Source organism: Bufo gargarizans, chromosome 3 (assembly GCF_014858855.1).
Source record: "Bufo gargarizans isolate SCDJY-AF-19 chromosome 3, ASM1485885v1, whole genome shotgun sequence".
NCBI lineage: Eukaryota > Metazoa > Chordata > Amphibia > Anura > Bufonidae > Bufo > Bufo gargarizans.
This window is the reverse complement of record NC_058082.1, coordinates 333,740,306-333,765,778: the sequence shown is the minus strand read 5'-3', so window position 1 is coordinate 333,765,778 and position 25,473 is coordinate 333,740,306. Positions and strand designations below refer to the sequence as shown.

The 25,473-nt window shown below is 42.6% G+C and overlaps 1 protein-coding gene across 1 annotated transcript in view; it reads right to left on the bottom strand.

The window, feature by feature from the left end:
• The window catches only part of IPO9 (importin 9), a 130,031-nt gene extending 113,389 nt beyond the window's left edge, over positions 1-16,642 (bottom strand). Inside the window, exons 1-4 of the mRNA XM_044287319.1 lie at positions 16,395-16,642; positions 16,257-16,318; positions 7,591-7,677; positions 7,298-7,499 (exon numbers count right to left, since the gene is read on the bottom strand). Coding sequence (XP_044143254.1) covers positions 7,298-7,499; positions 7,591-7,677; positions 16,257-16,318; positions 16,395-16,545 — 502 coding nt within the window. The 5' untranslated portion in view covers positions 16,546-16,642. The remainder of the gene's footprint in view (positions 1-7,297; positions 7,500-7,590; positions 7,678-16,256; positions 16,319-16,394) is intronic.
• Between the last annotated feature and the right edge of the window lie 8,831 nt (positions 16,643-25,473).

Genomic DNA, 25,473 nt, shown 5'->3' with positions numbered 1-25,473 from the left:
CCTACAAAAGAAAAATCACTCAAAAAACTATAGCTCTCAGAACATGGAGACATTAAAACATTTTTTGGCTTCAAAACGGCTACACTACGTGCAGAATTATTAGGCAAATGAGTATTTTGACCACATCACCCTCTTTATGCATGTTGTCTTACTCCAAGCTGTATAGGCTCGAAAGCCTACTACCAATTAAGCATATTAGGTGATGTGCATCTCTGTAATGAGAAGGGGTGTGGTCTAATGACATCAACACCCTATATCAGGTGTGCATAATTATTAGGCAACTTCCTTTCCTTTGGCAAAATGGGTCAAAAGAAGGACTTGACAGGCTCAGAAAAGTCAAAAATAGTGAGATATCTTGCAGAGGGATGCAGCACTCTTAAAATTGCAAAGCTTCTGAAGCGTGATCATCGAACAATCAAGCGTTTCATTCAAAATAGTCAACAGGGTCGCAAGAAGCGTGTGGAAAAACCAAGGCGCAAAATAACTTCCCATGAACTGAGAAAAGTCAAGCGTGCAGCTGCCAAGATGCCACTTGCCACCAGTTTGGCCATATTTCAGAGCTGCAACATCACTGGAGTGCCCAAAAGCACAAGGTGTGCAATACTCAGAGACATGGCCAAGGTAAGAAAGGCTGAAAGACGACCACCACTGAACAAGACACACAAGCTGAAACGTCAAGACTGGGCCAAGAAATATCTCAAGACTGATTTTTCTAAGGTTTTATGGACTGATGAAATGAGAGTGAGTCTTGATGGGCCAGATGGCTGGATTGGTAAAGGGCAGAGAGCTCCAGTCCGACTCAGACGCCAGCAAGGTGGAGGTGGAGTACTGGTTTGGGCTGGTATCATCAACGATGAGCTTGTGGGGCCTTTTTGTGTTGAGGATGGAGTCAAGCTCAACTCCCAGTCCTACTGCCAGTTTCTGGAAGACACCTTCTTCAAGCAGTGGTACAGGAAGAAGTCTGCAATGTAAGAAAAACATGATTTTCATGCAGGACAATGCTCCATCACACGCATCCAAGTACTCCACAACGTGGCTGGCAAGAAAGGGTATAAAAGAAGAAAATCTAATGACATGGCCTCCTTGTTCACCTGATCTGAACCCCATTGAGAACCTGTGGTTCATCATCAAATGTGAGATTTACAAGGAGGGAAAACAGTACACCTCTCTGAACAGTGTCTGGGAGGCTGTGGTTGCTGCTGCACGCAATGTCGATGGTGAACAGATCAAAACACTGACAGAATCCATGGATGGCAGGCTTTTGAGTGTCCTTGCAAAGAAAGGTGGCTATATTGGTCACTGATTTGTTTTTGAATGTCAGAAATGTATATTTGTGAATGTTGAGATGTTATATTGGTTTCACTGGTAAAAATAAATAATTGAAATGGGTATATATTTGTTTTTTGTTAAGTTGCCTAATAATTATGTACAGTAATAGTCACCTGCACACACAGATATCCCCCTAAAATAGCTAAAACTAAAAACAAACTAAAAACTACTTCCAAAAATATTCAGCTTTGATATTAATGAGTTTTTTGGGTTCATTGAGAACATGGTTGTTGTTCAATAATAAAATTAATCCTCAAAAATACAACTTGCCTAATAATTCTACACTCCCTGTATTAATGTGTTAAAGTGAGACCCTCCGTAAGACAATCTGACTCTCAGACTATGGAGACACACAATTATTGTGTAAAACTTAAATAAGAAAAAGTATTTATATAAGGTATAGCCACGTCTGTAGCGATCTGCTCTATAAAAATATCACATGACCTAACTCCTCAGGTGAATGCTGTAAAAATAAATAAAAACTGTGCCAAAACAACCAATTTTTTTGGTCACCTTGCCCCATAAAGTCTAATAATGAATTATCAAAAAATCCTATGTACACAAATATGGTACCAATAAAAACGTCAACTCTTCCTGCATAAAACAAACCCCTGCACAAGACGATCGGCAGAAAAATAAAAAATATGGCGTTCAGAAAATAGACAATTTTTTTTTTTTTTCAAAAATGCTTTATTATGTAAAACAAAGAAAGTATACATAATTGAAAGTAACAACCTGCTGTATAAAACTAGCACATGATCTGTCAGATGAATGTTGTAAAAAATAAAAACCATGCCAAAACAGCAATTTTTTGGTTACCTTGCCTCACAAAACACATAATATATAGAGCAATTAAAAATCATGTACCCCAAAACTGTACCAATAAAACTGGCACCTTATCCCCTAGTTTCCAAAATGGGGTCACTTTTGGAGAGTTTCTACTGTAAGGGTGCATCAGGGGGGCTTCAAATGGGACATGTCATCTAAAAACAAAGTTCAGGTAAATCTGCCTTCCAAAAACCATATGGTGTTCCTTTCCTCCTGCGCCCTGCCATGTGCCCTTACATCAGTTTACCACCACATGTGGGCGTTTCTGTAAACTGCAGAATCAGGGCAATAAATATTGAGTTCTGTTTGGCTGTTAACCCTTATGTGTTAAAGTAAAAAAGTGGATTAAAAAAAGGTACATTTAGAAATTTCATCTCTATTTTCCTTTAATTCTTGTGAAACACCTAAAGCAGTGCTCCAGACTAAAAAAAATTAAATAAAATACCTAGTAGCCATTTCCTCCTTAACTGAAGAATTTAGGAGCCAAATTAAATTTTTCGTCGCCAAATCGAAACCGAATAGAAATTGTGGTATGGTGACAACGCTACGCCGATCAGTTTGGCGTAGGGTTGTTTCGATACCAAAATTTCGATTCGCTTTCGACACCATAAAAAAAAGTATTGCGATACTCAATACCACGCGGGGGAGAAAGAAACAAAAGCTGCGTGCATTCCGCATTTTATGAAACCTTCAGCCCATAATAGAACAATCATATCCTATTTTTTGGGGTGACAAGGTGACTAAAATATGGCAAATCGCATGTTTTTTTTTTTTTTTTTGCTTATATGTAAAACTGGGAAGGGGGTGGGGGGTTTAAAGAGGACCTTTCACCGATTATTACACTGTGAACTAAGTATACAGACATGTAGAGCGGCACCCCGGGGATCTCACTGCACTTACCATTATCCGCGGGCGCCGCACCGTTCTCCTGCTGTGCCCTCCGGTATCTACGGTCACAAAGTTATGATAGGCGGAGTCTGCCCTTGTTCTTCTGTAGCGCTGGCCAATCGCACAGCCTGGGAGAAAATAACCTCCCAGGCTGTAAGCTCTGCGCTGCGATTGGCCAGCGCTAGAGCAGAACAAGGGCAGACTCTGACTACCATAACTTAGTGACTGAAATCTCCGCCTACTATAACTTAGTGATCGGAAATACTGGGAGAACGGAGCGGCGCCCAGGGATAATAGTAAGTGCAGTGAGATCCCCAGGCTCCGCTCTACATGTCTGTATACTTAGTTCACAGTGTAATAATCGGTGAAAGGTCCTCTTTAAACTTAAAATGTTAGTGTTTGTTTAGTGGGCTTCACTAACGTCCTGGCTGCCATGGTAACTGACCGGAGCTCGATATTACACTGTTAGGGCTCCAATCGGAACTGGCACTGAATCACCAATGACTTTAGTAGTGAGGTGGGCATACTGCGCCACCAATGTTTATTACACTGGGGCGTTGGGGGTGCAATGCACCATCAATGAAGATAATTGACCTGTTAATACAAATACAGGAGGCGGGTGCCGGAATCAAATAGGGGTTAACTGCAGCGGATCGCAGCTCTCTGTCATAGAGGTCGCGTGCCGGCTATTTGATACTGCCACCCGCCTCCTGTATTTGTATTAACAGGTCAGTTATCTTCATTGGTGACGCAGTGGCCACAGCCCCTCACCCTTATTGGCAGCGGCGGCAGCAGCACAGGGGGGAGGGAGAGACTCCTCCACTGCGCTACTGAGAAGAACATCGGCGGCGGGGCAGAGAACTATCATCTCCTGTGCCCCGCCGCTGTAGTCAACTGCAGAGCTGCGGCGGGTCTTGTCGCCACTTGTAAATTCTAAGTCACATTGGCAACCATTTTGGTCGCCATCTGGAGCCATGCTTTAACAAAGTTTGTAAAATCCGTTTCGATTAACTTGAGGGGTGTAGTTTCTACAATGGGGTCATTTATGAGGGGGTTTCCACTAAGTAAGCCCCACAAAGTGACTTCAGATCTGAACTGGTCCTTAAAAAGTGGGTTTTGGAAATTCTTAGAATTTTAGAAGCAATTGTTAAAATTTTTAAGCCTTCTAACGTCCTAAAAAAAAAAAAAAAAAATGACATTTACAAATTGATGCCAACATAAAGTAGACATATGGGGAATGTTGAGTAATAAATATTTTATGAGGTATCACCTTCTGTTTTAAAAGCAAAGAAATTGCCCTGCTCTTACAGCACTGACTGGCAGGAGTGCTGTTTAACACTTCACATGCTGTGGGCAATGGCGCCCGCCACATATAAAGTGCTGACAGAGGGAGAGGACTCTGTCTCCCATCAGCACCCCACAAATGCAATTGCAGGCACAGCCTGCATGTCAATGTTAAAAAAAAAATTGCCATTAAAATGCAATGCACTATTTGGATAGTGTAGGAAAACAAAAAAAGTCATTTATTCAATAAATATAAAATCCCATTAAAAAAAATTATGTTTTTTTCCATTGAAAATATGCTTTTCAGTGAAAAAAAAAAAAAAAAAATAGCAAAAAATAAAATAAATCTTCACCAAACCCTCACACAACTCCATAGAAATAAAAATGTAAAAGTTATGGGTCTTGGGAAGCGGAAATGCAAAAACATTTTTATTGCAAAAAAAGTTGTAAAAATGTAAATAAAAAATAAAATAAAAAAAATAATATGTAGTTAATATCACTGTAATCATACTGACCCAGATAAATATATTATATAAAAAAATAAAAAGTTATAGCTCTTAAAACGAGATTATGAAAAAAGGAACAAAAAACGCTTGGTCGGTAAGGCCCAAAACAGGCTGGTCACTAAAGAGTTAAGAGAGCAGCTGTTAATGTGCCAATACAAAGCAGCAAACAGGTAAGCTGCTGGTGCCTCTAGAGTCCCGTAAACCTCAAGGTGTAGGATCTGCCAGAGGCTTGCAATTGTACATAAACCTACTATTCAGCCACCTCTAACTAGTGCTTACGAGCAGAAATTCTTGCAGTTGGCCCTGACATACATGAAGGCAAGGAGGTGGCGGAGTCATGTTTGGGCTGGATCATGGGAAGAAAGCTCAAAGGCCCCTTTAGGTCCCTGAAGGTGTGAAAATGACATTAACAAGGTATACAGTTTGACTGACCACTTTCTTCCATGGTATAAAAAGAAAAACTGGCTTGACAAAGCGCGACTGTTGCCTTTTCTTCTGAAAATTGTGACCCGCACCCGCCATGTTTTAACCCAAATAAAGCTACGAATTAGCGAGCGCCGCTTTTTACTTCAACTTTTTATGAAAACAAAAACTCTAATTTATCTTCTCGTGCCACAAAGAATACCTCAATCATTGGCTGCTATGGGCATATAAGGAGAGAAGGTCATATGAGTATGGGAGGCTATTCTGAGACCCTGAAATTAAAGCAGAAACAAAAAAACACAAAAAAACACAAAAAAAAACCTCACAAGTTCAATGGATGCATGCTATCGACATTTTCTAAGAGTATTCTATCGATTAATCAAAGTACTCTAATAACAAAAAACTAATTAAAAGAACGTTTTTCTTTATAAAAATTCATCAGCCCAAATGTTTTTAATCTGTTTATTCATAATTATTGAAAAAAATACTATCATTGGGAGGTTTGTTCACTAAAGTTTGATTTACACTAAAGGTTGATGACTTCATCAAAATTATACTTAGCAAAAAGAAAAATCTGATAGAGACTGCTACGTTTCGGCTAGTAAAGCCTTTTTCTTGCTTGAAAATGGGGGGGGGGGGGGGGGAATTATTTGTGGGGTGAAATTGAAATAGAAACGCAATTCCACCATAGTTTTTGGGGTTTGCCTTTACTGAGGTCAGTCAAGTTATACTATTTTTAAAACAATAGAAGTATTTCTTTGCATCGCCACGCATAACATTTTGTATAGAGCTGTTTGAGGGTATGTTTTTTGCTGGTTGAGCTGTCGTTTTTAACTGTCGCATTTTGTGCCATAATTTTTTTCATCAGTTTTTATTGAATTATTTGGGGTGGCAACAAGGTGACCAAAACAAAATCTCCAAAATTTTTATTGTACTTTAGTGTACGTTGAATTTCTTCTTCTTTTTCACATTAGTCCCCAAAGGGATCTTGAAAATGCGATCCTCTAATTTCTTATATCACAGACTGCAACAATGTAGTAGTGCAGTCAACAGGATTTTTATTTTTTACTGGCCATCTATTAAGGTCTGCTACAGGCAGAGCTTAACAGGCAGTTGGTATGGCAGACCTGGGAACCTGCTGTCATAACAACCAAAAAGTAAACCTGCGATTTTTGCCACATGGTTCCAACTGGAGCAAAAAAGGGATGCCCCTCCCTCTGTATAACCCTCTCAGATGCTGTGGTTGCTACTGACCATGGCATCTTAGAGGTTAAATGGCCGGGATTGGAGTCCTCTCCAATCACAGCTTCTACGGGTGGGTGTCAGCTGTGTTACACAGCTGACATCTGCTCTGTGTGGAGAGGGCACAGGTTGAGAGCCCACTCCATGTACATCTCCCCCACCTTGGGCATACAGTTATGCACAAGTGCATAAAGAGATTAAACCACTTCATAAAAAAAAGGACACTACTTTTCCAATACAACCTTTTCATTTGAATACAAGCTGAGAACGGCACACAGCCTGTCACGACTGTAAAGTCAGCTGCAGCAAAGGATCCTGTAATAAACGTAATCACCCCCACTGATCAGCTGTTTGAGTAGGAGGAAGCACTCAATGCGAGTCATGCGTCCAGTTCATTACACTATGGGGGGTCATTTATTAAGACTGGCGTTTTAGCCTGCCAGCCCATCATCTTCCCCACACACTTTTATAGGCGTGGTGTGAGCGGGGAAAAGTCACAGATTGCAGTGCAAAGGATCTTTGCGCAGCAATCTGCGCCAAAAAAAAACGCCTAATATAGGCATATTTCTGTTTAGTAAATGACCACCTACGTGTCTCTCTTGTAGCGGCAGATAGTGTAATGGAGCGAGAACTTGTGTCTACACTGCACTTCCAAGAAAATGGGCAGCATAAATAATAGAAAGCAGGTGCTAGGTTTCAGACCCTCGCCGACCCAGCGGATGGGTCATCAATACAAAACCCCTGCACAACCCCTTTAACTATTAGCATCATGAAAACATTACAAAAATCACTTGTACCTGTCAAGACTCTCATGGCACCATGGACAGCACTGACTTCACCGCTTACTAGCATCTCCATGAGCAGGTTAAAAAGCTGCGGCCAGGCTTCAGGCCAATCCCAATGTGCAATAGCAGACACTGCATATGCTACACTGGAACGTACTTTACTTATGGACTCTCTAAGTCCTCGAGGAAGCAGGTGACGGATTGCTACTTTAGCCTAATAAAGAATAAGCAAATGTATTTACATAACTGTGTCCAACCTCCACATTTTTCAATTAATAGTACAAACAAGAGACAGAATAACTTACCCTTTCAGTAGTCTCAGGTAACCTGAATTTCTCCGATTGAGAACACCAATGATTTTCCACATACTGCTTCAAAACCACTGACGCCAGCTGAGGAGTAAGGAGTAACTGCATTAATAGTCAATACTAGAAGACTTGACACTGCATTGGCTGCTAATTGAGTCTAGGTCAATTTCTATAAAATAAAACTAAACACAGTGGCAATACATCTCTCTTATTGTACTGACCCGGAGAATTAAGGGAACAGGTCAGTTTTCCCACATAATGACAACCACTAAAAACCCCATAAAACTATGGCAGAATTGTATTTTTTCCAGCTTACCACTACATCATGTGCAATATTAAATGGTCGCATTAAATGGGCAACCTGTCCCACAAAAAACAAGCCCTCATACTGCTATGCGAGCGGAAAAATTAAGAGATTATAAAAGTTATGGCTCAGGGAAGGCAAGGAATATAAAAACAAAAGCGCAAAACATAAAATTGCCATGTCAGGAATTGGTTAAACAGCTGCCAAGATATCAGTGTTTTTATTTATATGAAAGTGAGCAAGTAGAAGCACCAGGCCGAATCCTTTGTGTGTGTGTGTGTGGGGGGGGGGGGGGGGGCGATATGGCCTAAAATCTATATTGCGATATAATTTTAAGCACGTGCGATATGCGATGTATATCGCAATATATTGTTTTCTACTTTCTTTATTAGCCTCCTTAAGGGCTAGAACCCTTGTCATATTCACCCTAATAGAGCTCTATCAGGGTGAATAGGACTTTACACTCTCCCTGCTGCCCTGTGCATAGTGCACACAACAGCAGGGAGCCGACCCCCCTCCCCTAATCAGTGACACCCACAGATCCCCCTCCCCGACGCTCACAGGAGCACATTTATAAACTAAACAGTAACTTTAACCAGCGACTCTTTACTTGTATACCTTACTCTGTCTTAGCTCCGGTAACAGCAGGCAGTGCGGGTGGGCAGCGCTCACTCACTAAGGTCATGCGTCTGTGCGCCTAGTGGGAGGAGCAGGCGCATGACGTCCGTGGGTGAGCGCAGCCGGCCCGCACTGCCTGCTGTTACCGGAGCCAAGACAGTAAGGTATACAAGCAAAGAGTCGCTGATTAAAGTTACTGTTTAGTTTATAAATGTGCTCCTGTGAGCGACGTGGCCCTGTACATTCTAACCCCCAGGCAAGTGTCCCTGTCACCATGGGAACGCCTGGGGGTTAGAATATACCATTGGATTTGAGTTTTCACGCTCTCACTGAGATCGTAAAAAACTCAATGATTTACTGTCAGTCCCTCCCCTTCGCCTCATTCTCTCATTGGTGGTCAGCGGCAGCCGCGCACAGTGGGGAGGGAGGGACTCCCTCCTTCTCCACTGTGCCGGCTCAGGAGAACATGGTGCAGAGAGCGCGATCATATCGCGGTCAGGCGATATGCACAAAATCCATATCGTGGCACAAATTTATATAGCATATCAACTATATCGCCCACCCCTACCTTTGAGCACTGCTTTGTGATACCCTCTGTGCTCTGCACACTCGCCCTCTTCTTAATTAACAGGGCTAGACTTCAGCATGCTGAGGGCAGAGCCATACCCCAACATCTACATATCATATACACTACTTACTATAGCCTAACCATATTGAGAATAGAGGTATTCTATGCTTAGAAAGCTAATACATATTACTGATTCATTCACAGTACAATATATGATTATAATAAAACCAGCACTATAATGACCAATAGTATATGACGTAAATGAAGCCAACAAATAGGTGGTTTAAAGTGAGACATCTCTACAGATGGGCCAGAATCAATATACATTATGTGCCAGTATGTACTACTAAGGTTGCACTAAGGCCCCATGCGTACAACTATTTTTCATCAGTTTACAGTAGACAACACACTGACCCGTTTATTTCTGTGGAGCCATGCGCACATCCATATTTTTTTTTGCAGATACCTGTGGCAACTACACAAAACCTTTGAATACACGGTACAAATAATCATAAGAAACTTTGCAATATATGTCCCTGCAGATGCACATCAGCTTTGTGTAAGGCCGGTATGTTACTCCATCCAGAAGAGCTCAGAGCAGAGGAGTGCAGCTACAGGGAGGATCACACTGTGTCCCTGCAGCAGGGGCTCCATTGCCACCAATGAACGCCAGCAAGCAAATATAGGCAAAATATTGCATTCTTAGAGGACAGCAGAGGTTGCACTCCGTTTTTTTTTTTTTTTTTTGCATTAGAGTAAAAATACTCCTCTGATCCATAACATAGCCAAAACGGATCAGTCATGAACTCCACTGAAACTCAATGGGAGACGGATCTGTTTTCTATTGTGCCGATCAGTCTCCATTCAGCTCGGGAGGCAGACACCAAAACACTGCCTGCATCGTTTTGCTGTCCGCTTGACGAAACTGAGCCAAACGGATCAGAAGGTCAATGAGGAGTCAATGTCAGTCAATGGGGACGGATCCCTTTGGCTCGATTTCGTCAAGCGGACAGCAAAATGCTGCAGGCATCCGCCTCCAGAGTGGAATGGAGTCTGAACAGAGGCAAACATGATGCATTCTGAGCGGATCCTTATCCATTCAGAATGCATTAGGGCAAAACTGACGAGCGTTTTGGACCGCATGCGAGAGCCCTGAATGGATCTCACAAATCGAAAGCCAAAACCCAAGTGTGAAAGTAGTTAACCCTGGGTACACACCTGAGCGTTTTACAGCGCGTTCCTACGCGCTGTAAACCGCTCAACAAGGAGAAACCTGTGCTTCCCTATGGGAATGGTTCTCACCTGGGCGTTTTACAGCGCGTACGATCGTGCTGTAAAACACCCGACGCTCAAAAAAGTTCTTGAGCTTTTTTGGGGCGTTTTGTCACGCGTTCCCGTACAAAGACTTTCGGGAACACGCGACAATGGGCGTTTGCTTGTCTCTGTATGCGCGATTGTAAACGCTGGTACAATCGCGCATACAGAGCGCTCCATCGCGAACGCTCAGGTGTGAACCCAAGGTAAGGGGTATTGGTCCGCCTTAGACTTTTTTTCAGGGAGTAAAATGGCCTCAACAGGCATCTAGGACGCTTGTACAGGCGTTATTGCGAAACTCTGGCGGACAGCATGATTTGCTTAAACACACTGCCACTAAATGATTTACAGTAAATGATATTGGTGGAACAGCAGCAAGAGAAGACATGGATATTAGCCATGACAATCAATGGGGAGGGGGATTGTACTGAGCACCGAGGGGAGTAGTAGTAGTGGTGCTCCAAGAGCTACGCCCACCTGTTGATTCTATAACTGCCTAATTTGCATACAAACAAAAGCACACTTCTCAGGAGCTGTTTAACCCTTCGGATACCAGAGTTTGTGCTTTCATTTTAATTCCCTATTTTCCTTGAGCCATAACTTTTTAATATTTCTGTACACATAGCTGTATGAGGGCTTATTTTTTGTAGGACAAGTTGTACTTTCTAATGCCACCATTAATTATGGCATACAGTGTAGTGGGAAGCAGGGTGGATTTGATTTAAATTAAGCCTGCACAATATATCGCCAAAGCAATCGCAATTAATCGCCATATCGCAATCGCCAATTTGCCGACCCAAAAATGCTGCAATTATATTACCATATTTTTTGCTTTGTGTGTGCTTTTGCCTTGAAAAATCCAAGCAAATAGACCTCGAGCACAATTCCCTTAAAATATCGCATCCCATACCGTTATCGCAATTTTTAGGGCCCTAATCGCAATCGCACAAAATTCCCATATCGTGCAGCCCTAATTTAAATCATAGTTTTCTACATAAAGACTAATTCTTGCTGGTATAACTTATAATATGCAAGTAGCTGGAGATTTTTAGAATAACTACTTTTCATATTAGTTTGATTTAGGTTGATTCTGTATTCATAGGTTGGTAGAAGTTAGGATTAAGGTCTTTTTCTCAACTCTGTTCACGTTATGACATTTTTGCTGTGAAAAAGAGGCATGTGATCTCTGCTGAGTCAAATTCAGTTTTGAGAACTGCAAAAGTAAACCAAGCATCTGTGATAATATCTTGTAGGCAGAGAAACTGCCCAATAATCTTACAAAAACCTCTGAAAGAGCATGACATTGTGAATGAATTGAATTTATTTACCCAAAAAATTAAACATATACAACCATATTCTACATAATTAAAAAACTAATCTTTATTTTATGATGGACTAACCTTTGGATGGTAATATATTTTCCTCAAAAAGCATTTTATATAAAAATTAAAATTTGATTTTTAAACAAAAAAAAAGAATCTTTTTGTTTAAAATCATTGATTTTTGTCCACCCTTGTGGGAAGCGGTAAAAACCATTTAACAGGTTTTATTCACACGGCGTTCCATTTGCGGCAAAACTAAATGTCTAAATACTGTAAAAATAAATTCAAACTTTGAAAAAAATGTTTCTATTTTACTCAGCATGATCAACCCTACCAGGCAATATGTATTTTTAATATAGTTTATCATGCTGACAAATGCTCTTTAAATGACGTTTGGATCACAGATCCAAAGTTCATTCGTTTAAATGTTTTGATTTTAATGCTGTATCCATACAGCATTAAAATGTATTGGCTCTGTGTAGTAGGGATCGACCAATTATCGGACGTACCGATATTTCCAGACGATATTTAGGATTTTGTACATCTAACCTTGCCGATATACCGATAAAGCGAATACTAGTATGCGCACTAGTATGGATTGGGAGCAGGGAAGAAGTGCAGCAAGCGTTTCAGATACCCACCCTCCCTGGTCTTATTTGATGGGGCCCGAGATGCACTGTCCTGACCCTGTACAGAGTCAGGACGTAGTGCGCACACTATGACCTGACGCTGCCAGGTGACAGTGCAGCGCGGGCCAGAAAACACAGGGGAGTGAGACGCCGGACCCGGAGATAAAGAGGAGCCGAGGCGCAGGAGAGGTGGAGTTTTTTATTTTATTGATCTGAGGCCCGATAGGGGGTTAATAATGGCGCGACCTGAGGCCCGATAGGGGGTTAATAATGGTGCGACCTGAGGCCCGATAGGGGGTTAATAATGGTGCGACCTGACACATTTTCCATTTTAATCCATTTTTTTCTTTAACACATTGAGGGTTAACAGCCAAACAAAGCTCAATAATTATTACCCTGATTCTGCAGTTAAACACCCCACATGTGCTCGTAAACTGATGTAAAGGAACACGGCAGGGCGCAGAAGAAAAGGAGCGCTGTATGATTTTTGGAAGGCAGATTTTGCTGAACTGGTTTTTAGATGCCATGTCCCATTTGAAGCCCCCCTAATGCACCCTTACAGTAGAAACTCCCCAAAAGTGACCCCATTTTGGAAACTAGGGAATAAGGTGCCAGTTTTATTGGTACTATTGTGGGGTACATATAATTTTTAATTGCTCTATATTACATTTTTTTGTGAGGCAAGGTAACCTTTTGGCACTGTTTATTTTTTACAACATTCATCTGACATGGGAGATCATATGCTATTTTTATCGACCAAGTAGTTACAGACGCAATGATATCAAAAAGGTATACTTTCCTTGTTTGTTTCAGTTTTACATAATAAAGCATTTTTTGGGGGAAAAAAAGCATGTTTTTGTGTCTCCTTTTTCAGAATGCCTTTTTTTTGTTTTGGCGATAGTCTAGTGCAGGGGCTTGTTTTTTGCAGGAAGAGTTCACGTTTTTATTAGTACCATTTTTGGGCACATAATTTTTTGATCATACATTATTTCACTTTATGGGGCAAGGTGAACAAAAATTGGTTCTTTTAGCACAGTTTTTATTTATTTATTTTTACAGCGTTCAACTGAGGGGTTAGGTCATGTGACATTTTTATAGAGCAGATCGCTACGGACGTGGCAATACCTAATGTGTATACTTTTTCTTATTTAAAGGGAACCTGTCACCAGGATTTTGGGTATAGAGCTGAGGATATAGGTTGCTAGATGGCCGCTAGCACATCCGCAATATCCAGTCCCCATAGCTCTGTGTGCTTTTATTGTGTAAAAAAAGGATTTGATACATATGCAAATTAACCTGAGATGAGTCCTGTCCCTGACTCATCTCATGTACAGGACTCATCTCAGGGTAATTTGCATATGTATTAAATCGTTTTTTTTACACAATAAAAGCGCACAGTGCTATGGGAACTGGGTATTGCGGATGAGCTAGCAGCCATCTAGCAACCCATGTCCTCAGCTCTATACACAAAATCCCGGTGACAGGTTCCCTTTAAGTTTTACACAATAATAGCATTTTTGAAACAAAAAAAAAATTATGTTTTAGTGTCTCCATAGCTTTTAATTTTTTGACCGATTGTCTTAGTTAGTATCTAATTTTTTGCGTGATGAGGTGACAGTTTGATTGGTACTATTTTGGGGGACATACACCTTTTTAATCAATTGGTGTTGCACTTTATGTGATGTTAGGTGACAAAATTTTTTTTATGGTGTTAGGTCACGTGATATTTTTATAGAGCTGGTTTTTACCAATGTGGCGATACCTAATATGTATACTTTTTTCTTTATTTCACTTTAACACAATAGCATTTTTGAAACAAAAAAAAATGATGTTTTAGTGTCTCCATGTTCTGAGAGCTATATATTTTTTTTGCGATTTTCTTATGTAGGAGATCATTATTTTTTTTGGGGGGGGGGGGGGGTGAGGTGACTTATTGGTACCATTTTGTGGGACATACACCTTTTTGATCACTTCTAATTGCACTTTCTGTGATCTAAGGTGACAAAAATAGCTTTGACAGTTTTTTTTTTTTATGGTGTTTATCGGACGGGGTGGATCATGTGATATATTTATAGAGCCGGACACAGCAATACCAAATATGTTAAAGTTTTATTTTTATAATTACTTAATTGGGGATTTTTTTTTTTTTTTTCACATAGTAGCACCAGTTACAGTGGAAATACACCCCCAGAGAGGCTGTATAGCCTCAGTGCAGGGCTGATCAGCGCTCCCTGATCTGTATACACAGTGCTCGCTGAGGGCTGTGTATACAGCGATCTAGAAGGGAGGGACACCTTGGAACTGTCCCTGCCTTCTCTCTGGGGTGGCCTACTGTTACTGACAGCGGATCCCCCTGCTTGGCACCTGCACGATTAGCGGGCAGCTGTCATCTCTGAATGGACGTTCCAGATCGTCCATTCAGAGAAAAACATCCACCCATAGGACGTTTATGGGCGGATGTAAAGTAGTTAATACAGTAAATTTGCTATTACTAAGCATTACACAGGGGCCAGTTGTTTAGGCATCACAGCCGGAATCAGATTGTGAAAAAACAAGACCAGAGTTCATATCACCATTTTGGTTTTCATCCTTCCGATACACCAGAAACACAGAGGGGGGAAAAAAAAATAAAAAATGATGATCCTTTATTTTGAGTATCAGTTATGCTTAATTAGCATCATAGCATCCGTTTGCACTAAAATAACTGATGCGTTACTTTGAGCATAAGTTGTGATCAGTTTGTGTCACTTCCGTCAGAGATCAGTTATTTTTGACGGGAGAAAAAAAAGTTCTGCATGCTGTGCTATTTCTCCCGTAAAGAATAACTGATCTCTGACGGAGGTGACAAACTGATCATAACTGATGCTCCAAATAAGGGTACTTTCACACTTGCGTTGCCGGATTCGGAAATCTGTATGCAAACGGACAGCATTTGTAGACGGATCCGGATCCGTCTCACAAATGCATTGCAATACCGGATCCATCTATCCGGTGCCGTTCACTAAAAACGGATCTGGTAATTTTTTTTTTACATTTTTAAAGGTCTGCGAAAGCGCAGACCGGATTAGGCACTAATAGATTCCAATGGAAAAAAATGCCGGCATTCCGGCAAGTGTTCAGGATTTTTGGCCGGAGAGAAAAACGCAGCATGCTGTGGTTTTTTTCTCAGTCCAAATATCGTAAAAAGACTGAACTGAAGACATCCTGAGGCATCCTGATTGGATTGCTTTCCGTTCAGAATGCATTAGGATAAAACTTTTCCGGTATTGAGCCTCTAGGACAGAACTAAATACCGGAAAACTTTGACGCAAGTGTGAAAGTACCCTAACAGATCCTTTTTGTTATTTTGCAGTTCCTCTGACAGATCAGAACGGAAAGCTAAATGGTGATGTGAACCGATGTCTTACTCCAGCGCATACATCTGAGGCTTCTCCCCGGCAGTATTAATGGATACGCGACTTCGCAGTGCAGACAAGGTACTACTGCAGCAGCCGCATTGGTTGTGTCAGGATGTCACCAGTAGGACAGGATTTAAAGGGGTTGTCCAGGTTCAGAGCTGGAGGACGCAACCGAACGGAAGGCATTCTGGAGCTTTCCGTTTCTTTCACTTCAGTTTTGTACCCATTGACAATGAACGGGGACAAAGCTGAAGCATTGTCCTCCTATGACGGATCTCAATAGCGGAAAGGGATAGCGCAGACATGAAAGCCCTTGGCAAGACCAGAATGACCAGGACACAACTTGATGATAAGTCAATGACACCAGTCGCCACAATCTAGTTACTTCAGAACATTCAAAGATTTTTTTTCAGACCGGACAAGCCCTCTAATATAAGGGCAGACAGGCCAGGCTGTAGAGTCTCCCGCTACATGGTGGCCAATACGAGGATGCTGCAGCCCAGGACTCACCTGCCTGATAGCCAGAGCACCTTGTGGATCCACCGTCAGCTCAGCCAGGTGCACGCCGAATTCTAAAGACAAGAGCACAGGATTAATAGATGGACGTTACCGGCACCAGGCGGCGAGCTCCCGCTATTCCGCCCTCACCCTCCGTCACTTCCAGCACTTTCAGCTGCTCCTCCGCCGCCGCCCGCACCTCGTGTCCCGGAGACAGGATGCCACTCAGGGTCTCCAACAAGGCCTCCCGCAGCCCTGCCTGCACAGTGGGGAAACCGGCTGGCATGCCCTGCGCCATCATGCTATGCCAAGCACCGGCCAGGAAAACTTCAATGCCTTACAGTACAGCGCGCCAAACGCCGCCCGCCAAGCCCCGCACGCAAGGAGAGGGGGCGGGATCACGCAGGGGGCGGGGCCACGCGGGTTCATAGGTAAGGTCATCGGTGACGCGCTGGACGCTCTGGAGAGGTTGCCGCTGCTGTGGTCTTTCAGGCGCCTCTTTCTACCGAAAGCCACCGTTTTTAATTTTTCAGCGGCTTTACTTTTTACAAATTAAGGGTAGGGTCACACTGAGCGCATACGCAGCATATTTGACGCTGCGAAAAATGTCGGGCAGCAGAAAATACGCTGTGTATGCGCTAGGAGCAGACAGACAGGGCTTTTCTCCGCTGTGTCTGCAGTGAGGTTTGGAGGTGGCCACAGTTACGTCGGTGCACTCCGCCCGCCTCCGAACCTTACAGAGATTTACCTGCAAATAAGCTCATATTTTATTTCCCATTATAGTCTATGGGCATTCCATTGTGTCATTCACCTTCGTCATTCTGCAGAAAACAGTGATAATTCCACTTAATCTGAACATTAAATAATCCCACTGAATTTGGAGAGTATGTCTGCTAAATAATTATTAGATATGTCAAATGGTTTTGTCTCTAATTCAAATATTACATTTCCATTATTCTCTATGGGCATTCATTCCTCTGTGGTCCATTATTCTCTATGGGCATTCCATTAAGTCATTCCTTTTAGTATGCCCCCCTTCAAGGGGATTTTTCAGTACCTTTAGATTGATGGCCTATCCTCAAGATAGGCCATTAAAGGGTTTATCCTGGAGAAGATGATGATGGTTTATCCTCAGGATAGGTCATAATTATTACATCGGTGGAGGTCCTAGTCCTGGTACCCCCACAATCTGCTGTTTCGTGGAGCCACTGTGCTCACCAAAGCTCTGGTGAGCAATGTAGGCTTCCTGCAATTTTCCAAGGACAGCGCCGTACATCATATAGGCCATGTGACCAATGTACAGTGATGTCACTGTTCTAGGAAGAGGCTGTGGTGCTCAAGGCCTCTTCTAACAGCTGATCAGTGGGGGTCCCGGGTGTCACAACCTCGCAGATCTGATACCGATGACCTATCCTGAGGATAAGTCATAAATATCTTTTCCTAGATAACCCCTTTAATATCTTATCGACAGGGATACAACTATGGTTACATTGAGTATGAAACTTTCGAAACCCAATCGATCCATTTTGTTTCCGGATCAATATGTCCCCATCACCGCCTGCCATTAGCTGCTCCCCCATCCCCGACACTGGTTGTTTTCATCTGCACAAGGGGATAAGCAGCAGAGGCGGTGCGGGGACCAGGATCGGCGCAGGGAGTGGGAAGCCAAGTAAGTAGTTCAGTGAGAGGGGCCCGAGCATATGGGGGACATTCTTTAGTCTCAGATAACCCCTTTAAAGAGGACATTTCACCAGATTTTATTAATTGAGATAAGTATCTGTACTTGCGGGCTGATGCTGCCACCCTGCCTGTTTTGTTAAAATAGCGCACCTACGCCGCGCTATGCCCCCCGGTATTTTCCCCGCTCAGGATCAATGGGAAGGAGACGCAGTCTTTCTCTGTGGACGTCTCCTTCTTTAATGGCTGTAGCGCTGTCCAATCGAAGCGCAGAGCGTCACAGCCAGGGAGGAAAAAAACGCTTGAGGGATTGGCCAGTGTTGTCAGTTGCATATCATTGTAGTGCACCTTTCGCAGTGATTTATGTATTTTTATGTGTAGGATGCCATTGTGGTGCATGTCTTCCGCTGCCGACATCCTCCATTGTATGCATTTTTGCTGGGGATTGCCGTTAGCAACGGATCATATGCGGAGGAATTGCTCCACCGGTTATAAACACGCCACAGTGTTTGGGTTTTTTGAGCATTTCCTCCAATTTATTTCAGTTTTTTTTCTTTCTTGATATGGGTATACATGTTCAAGTATTGCAACTACTATACACTTCCATTTTTTCTTTTTAGTGCCTATACAATGACTAGTTTTTGTAATAAAACATCAATCAGTGTCATGTTGTTGTACAATCTGATGTACCACTGTATCCATAATGTCTACAACTGTACTAGATGATCATAATGTATTTTACTTGAATAGTTTTTTTCTGTTTGTTCTTGGAAAAATTTGAATAAAAACAGATTTGTTAAAAAATAAATAAACAATTGCTCCGAAAAAATATAGGAGTGGGATACGGGCCAGTGACTGATGGCAGTTAGCCAATGTGGATGTCAATGGTAAGGGAAGTGAGGGGGGAGGCCCTCTAGAAAATATATAGTTCTTGATGAGACTCTGACAGGAGTGCTGGCCGTACCTACTAAAATAATGGTAAAACGGCATGAGCCAAAATATATATATATTTTTTTTTATATAGATAACATTACTGGTCAGTGAATGTAAATGGAAACGAAAAGGATAGATGGGGTGTATATACTGATTAGTGCAACTGAGACAGGAGCTCTCAGTGACAATGACCCTCTCTGACAGAACAGAGGTGATCAGAGGGGGTGATGTCACCTACCCAGACTCCTGTCCCCTGATTGGCCAACCTAGGACCAGCTTGATTGGCGAGCTGTGATTAGTTACAGTTACCAATCACAGCTCTGTCACCACATACATGGTGACAGGTAGGTATCTGAGATGGTTGTCAGAGCGCCGTGACAGCAGTGATCTCGTCTGCCTTCATGCTATGATCGGTCCAATGGGGGGCCTCTATAACAGTATGTGGCTGGCGGAGTGCCGTTGCAGTCTCCGTTACAGCCCACCTCCCTAAAGGCACACTCCTCAATGAAAACTAGCGCTTATTCATCCGTGACACTTCACAGACCAATGACAGTGACCGCTGGCCTGGGTGTGCTCTCACAGGTCCCAGGCCGATTAGCAGTGATAATCAGCTGTCTGTGACAGCTTACATCACAGCTCTGCCACGATGTAGTAAAACATGGTGACAGTTTGTAGCCATGACGAGTAACACTGCTCCATGATGAGTATACACATGAAATAGAACTAAGGGGTTAAACAGATGCCTTTGATGGATGAAATATAGTGATACTTTTTTTTTTCAAATTTATGATAGATGCGGCGCCCAGGGGTCCCCCTGCACTTACTAGTATACCTGGGCGCCGCTTCCGTTCGCCCGGTATAGGCTCCGGTGTCTCAGCTCCGTCTGTTGTATTGGACTGATTTTTTGTAGGAGGCGTGTCCCTTGCTGCAGTGCTGGCCAATCGCAGCACACAGCTCATAGACTGGCTATGAGCTGTGCGCTGCGATTGGCCAGTGCTGCAGCAAGGGACACGCCTCCTACAAAAAATCAGTCCAGTACAACAGACGGAGCTGAGACACCGGAGCCTATACTGGGCGAACGGAGCGGCGCCCAGGCATACTAGTAAGTGCAGGGGGACCCCTGGGCGCCGCTCTGCCCACAGATAGAGTTAGTTTTTAGTTTGTATACGAGTGAAAGGTCCTCTTTAAGCAGACTTGTTCGAGCTCATCAGTAGTCTCCTTCACTTTATTTACTGAAAGCGGTAAAAGACACCAAAATGCAACTAAATATGCTCCTTTCCAACAATACAGAGAAAGACCTTCCTACTACTATTAATATGCCAATAATCTAGATAGGTTGTTAGCTCCCCAACTAAAAGCCAAACAAGATCAACCAAGTGTTCCAGATACGCACGCGGTCATGGTCATGACAGACCACATCAAACCCTGATGTAGATTATGATACATTCCACGCTTTCTACCAAACTTTATTCTAATCCTAGGGTTGACCCAGGGGATAACTTCTTGTCCTCTATCTCACTTCCACAGATAAATTCCGAAGCCCTAAATAATCCTGGTGTGGAGCTGATTGGGGAGGAAGTGGAGTTAATGATCAAATCTCTAAAACTGGGCAAAGCTCCCAGATGGGTATTCAGCACTTTACTATAAAAAATTGCAACCATTTACTAAAAGGAGCCACTCCCCCTCCAGAATTTCTATCTGCCAAAATCACAGTCATCCCCAAGACAAACAAGGACCCCCTGCTGCCCTTCAACTACAGACCAATCTCCCTTCTTAATCTATATAACAAGATCTTCACCTCCATTCTAGCGCGCCGCCTTAACCGGATACTCCTGGATATTTTACATCGAGACCAGGTGGGATTTATCCTTGATAGGGAAGCACCAGATAATATTCAAAAGATCCTAAATTTGATACAAGAGGCTAACAGAACCAACACCCCAATGGCTGTATTAGCCCTAGATATAGAAAAGGCATTTAACACTTCTAACTGGGGACTACTTTTATAGAGTCCTATCCTCTATGGGCATCAGGGGGCCCTTTATTCAAGCTATCCAATCTCTTTATTCCGCTCCTGAAACTCCCTGCCGCACATACTTCTCCTATTCTGATACAAAGAGGCACACGTCAGGGATGCCCCCTATCCCCAGCTTTATTCGCTCTAACGATGTAACCTCTTGCTACTCACATCAGAGCCAACCCAGACATTAAAGTTCTTACCGTGGGTGATAAAGAATATAAGCTGAACTTATTTGCAGATTACCTCCTTTTGTCTATTACTAACCCTATTATTTCCTTCCCATCACTACTGAAAGTTTTGAATTCCTTCTCTCTAGCCTCAGGTCTACAAGTTATTCATACTAAATCAGAACTTCTTCTATGTAATACTCCACCCAAACAAGATTCCTCCTACTACAAAAATTCCCATTTCAATATAAACCCCATCACATCCCATATTTGGGAATCTCTACCTACAAAAATGGATATGGGTTATAAAACTAATTATCTCCCCCTATATAGATAAATTAGAGACGATCTTATGACTTGGAGTGCCCTCCCAGTATCTTGGGTTGGGAGGATTCATATTATTAGAATGGCACCTTCCCAAAACTCTTTTATTTATTTAGGACTCTCCATGTTCCGGTTCCCAACAGGGACCTAAAATCCCTGCAAGCGGATGTATTAAAGTTCATCTGGGCAAATAAGCGCCCCCGCATATCCAGAATAGTAACGTGTAAACATAAGTCCCAAGGAGGCCTTTCGGTCCCTGACCTTAATAAATATTACAAGGCGGCTAGACTGGCTCAGCTTTTCCTAACTAACTTAGAACCCAAAACACATCAGTTATGGGTATCACTGGAACAATCTCTGTTCGCCCCATTCACCTGGAAGGCTCTGACCTGGTCTACTCTCCCCCTGCCACCTGCTATTCGCAACAACTCCCTTTTATCTTATTATTCCCTTTTCCTATGGAGAGCTGCTAAATTCAAGTCCTCACTGAAATCCAAACCCCGCTGACATATTTGCTGGAAAATCCGGCATTCCTCCCTGGGCTGCGGGCGAATGCTTTTAGGTGGTGGACCTCCAACAAATTATGTTCTCTCCATAAATTACTGGTGAGAGGTAAATTGATCTCCCTAGCTGACCTTAAAGACAAACATGCTCTCCCCGAGATGGAGTTGTTTAACGCTAATTAGATTCTCTCTTTTCTACACCCTAAAAATTGCAAACTACAATCTAGAATTTACACCCTTCGAGTGTTCTGTCACCTATTCTTTATATAAACAGGATTTACTATCCAGGATATATGATTTTCTCAATGCTCCACCAGAAGGAACCAAATAGTTGTACATGAAAGCACGGGTGGAGGACACACATGCAGAATATGCACTTTCCAGATGGTACCAGCGTTTCCAGACTCTCTCTAGGGGCTCTTGGCAAATTACCTTAGCAGAGACATCAATAAAAATATTACATAGGACATATATGGTCCTGACTAAGCTACACCGTATTTACCCTGAAGTCTCTCCCAAATGTTTCCGTGGATGTAATGAAGAGGTAACAATGTTCCACATCTGGTGGTCCTGTCCACTGGTGCGGACGTTTTGGAGCAAAATAAGCAACTTATTGTCATCAGTCCTGCGATGTACCTATCCTACGTCCCCCTCTTTATGTCTTCTAGGGACAAACCCCCTTGGTTAACCTATGCTAGATTTAAACTATCTCAATACATACTCCTAGCAGCTAGACTCATTCAAGTGGCGATCAAATTCACTTAGCTATCAAGCAGTACTGGACAGAATTATTAGAATTCTCTTATATTAGAGACTTTCAGCGATCCGTCTGGACTCATATTACATTTTTGAGAGATTATGGGAGCCCTGGTAGTCCTCCTTCTACTCTATAGACCTCCGTTACTGTATGACATTGTAAAGAGGATATACAGTACAGACCAAAAGTTTGGACACACCTTCTCATTCAAAGAGTTTTCTTTATTTTTATGACTATGAAAATTGTAGATTCACACTGAAGGCATCAAAACTATGAATTAACACATGTGGAATTATATACATAACAAAAAAGTGTGAAACAACTGAAAATATGTCATATTCTAGGTTCTTCAAAGTAGCCACCTTTTGCTTTGATTACTGCTTTGCACACTCTTGGCATTTTCTTGATGAGCTTCAAGAGGTAGTCACCTGAAATGGTCTTCCAACAGTCTTGAAGGAGTTCCCAGAGATGCTTAGCACTTGTTGGCCCTTTTGCCTTCACTCTGCGGTCCAGCTCACCCCAAACCATCTCGATTGGGTTCAGGTCCGGTGACTGTGGAGGCCAGGTCATCTGGCGCAGCACCCCATCACTCTCCTTCATGGTCAAATAGCCCTTACACAGCCTGGAGGTGTGTTTGAGGTCATTGTCCTGTTGAAAAATAAATGATGGTCCAACTAAACGCAAACCGGATGGAATAGCATGCCGCTGCAAGATGCTGTGGTAGCCATGCTGGTTCAGTATGCCTTCAATTTTGAATAAATCCCCAACAGTGTCACCAGCAAAGCACCCCCACACCATCACACCTCCTCCTCCATGCTTCACTGTGGGAACCAGGCATGTAGAGTCCATCCGTTCACCTTTTCTGCGTCGCACAAAGACACGGTGGTTGGAACCAAAGATCTCAAATTTGAACTCATCAGACCAATGCACAGATTCCCACTGGTCTAATGTCCATTCCTTGTGTTCTTTAGCCCAAACAAGTCTCTTCTGCTTGTTGCCTGTCCTTAGCAGTGGTTTCCTATCAGATATTCTACCATGAAGGCCTGATTAACGCAGTCTCCTCTTAACAGTTGTTCTAGAGATGTGTCTGCTGCTAGAACTCTGTGTGGCATTGACCTGGTCTCTATTCTGAGCTGCTGTTAACCTGCGATTTCTGAGGCTGGTGACTCGGATGAACTTATCCTCTGCAGCAGAGGTGACTCTTGGTCTTCCTTTCCTGGGGCGGTCCGCATGTGAGCCAGTTTCTTTGTAGTGCTTGATGGCTTTTGTGACTGCACTTGGGGACACTTTCAAAGTTTTCCCAATTTTTCGGACTGACTGACCTTCATTTCTTAAAGTAATGATGGCCACTCGTTTTTCTTTACTTAGCTGCTTTTTTCTTGCCATAATACAAATTCTAACAGTCTATTCAGTAGGACTATCAGCTGTGTATCCACCTGACTTCTCCACAACGCAACTGATGGTCCCAACCCCATTAATAAGGCAAGAAATCCCACTTATTAAACCTGACAGGGCACACCTGTGAAGTGAAAACCATTTCAAGTGACTACCTCTTGAAGCTCATCAAGAGAATGCCAAGAGTGTGCAAAGCAGTAATCAAAGCAAAAGGTGGCTACTTTGAAGAACCTAGAATATGACATATTTTCAGTTGTTTCACACTTTTTTGTTATGTATATAATTCCACATGTGTTAATTCATAGTTTCGATGCCTTCAGTGTGAATCTACAATTTTCATAGTCATGAAAATAAAGAAAACTCTTTGAATGAGAAGGTGTGTCCAAACTTTTAGTCTGTACTGTACGTTAGAAGGATCTGGCATTATATAAGGTGACAGGATAAACCAGTGATTATCACGGCTACTTGACCCCGAAGCTGTTATTATTCTACACTGTAACAATGTTGATACTTTACCTGTATGATCACCCAGTATTGTAAAGTTTTTTTATTTTATTTAATATCTATATTTCTTTATTTTAATTTTTTACCATCACTTCTTATATCTTGTGCTACTGCAATTTAGGACTGTATAACCCCAATGAATGAACCTTTGAAACTAAAAATGTGAAAAAGATCGTTTTTACTGGATCCATCCGACGAATCCGGAGAAAAAAGTGATCCTGTCGCATCCGCTATCATCCAGTTTCATACAGAATAAGGCTACTTTCACACTAGCGTTCAGAGCGGATCCGTTCTGAACGGATCCGCTCATATAATGCAGACGGTGGCTCCGTTCAGAACGGATCCGTCTGCATTATATTGTATAAAATTTTCTAAGTGTGAAAGTAGCCTGAGCGGATCCGTCCAGACTTTTACATTGAAAGTCAATGGTGGACGGATCCGTTTGAAGATTGAGCCACAGTGTGTCATCTTCAAACGGATCCGTCCCCATTGACTTACATTGTAAGTCTGGACGGATCCGCACGGCCAGGCGGACACCCGAACGCTGCAAGCAGCGTTCAGGTGTCCGCCTGCTGAACGGAGCGGAGGCTGAACGGCGCCAGACTGATGCATTCTGAGCAGATCCGCGTCCACTCAGAATGCATTAGGGCTGGACGGAAGCGTTCGGGTCCGCTTGTGAGCCCCTTCAAACGGAGCTCACAAGCGGACAGCCGAACGCTAGTGTGAAAGTAGCCTAACGGATCCCGTGTTTAAATTGTTAAACATCAAAAGAACCAATTTCACATGCAAATTGTACAGTGGCTATAAAAGACAAACGAAGGTCACATACCCCTCAGATGCTGCCTCAGAAGATAAAGATGATGCCGGCCCTCATTCGGTTTGGATTTCAGGGTCTAATTCTTGTTTCCCGCTGGAGAAGACGTCTTCGAGCCAGACGGCGCTGTCACTA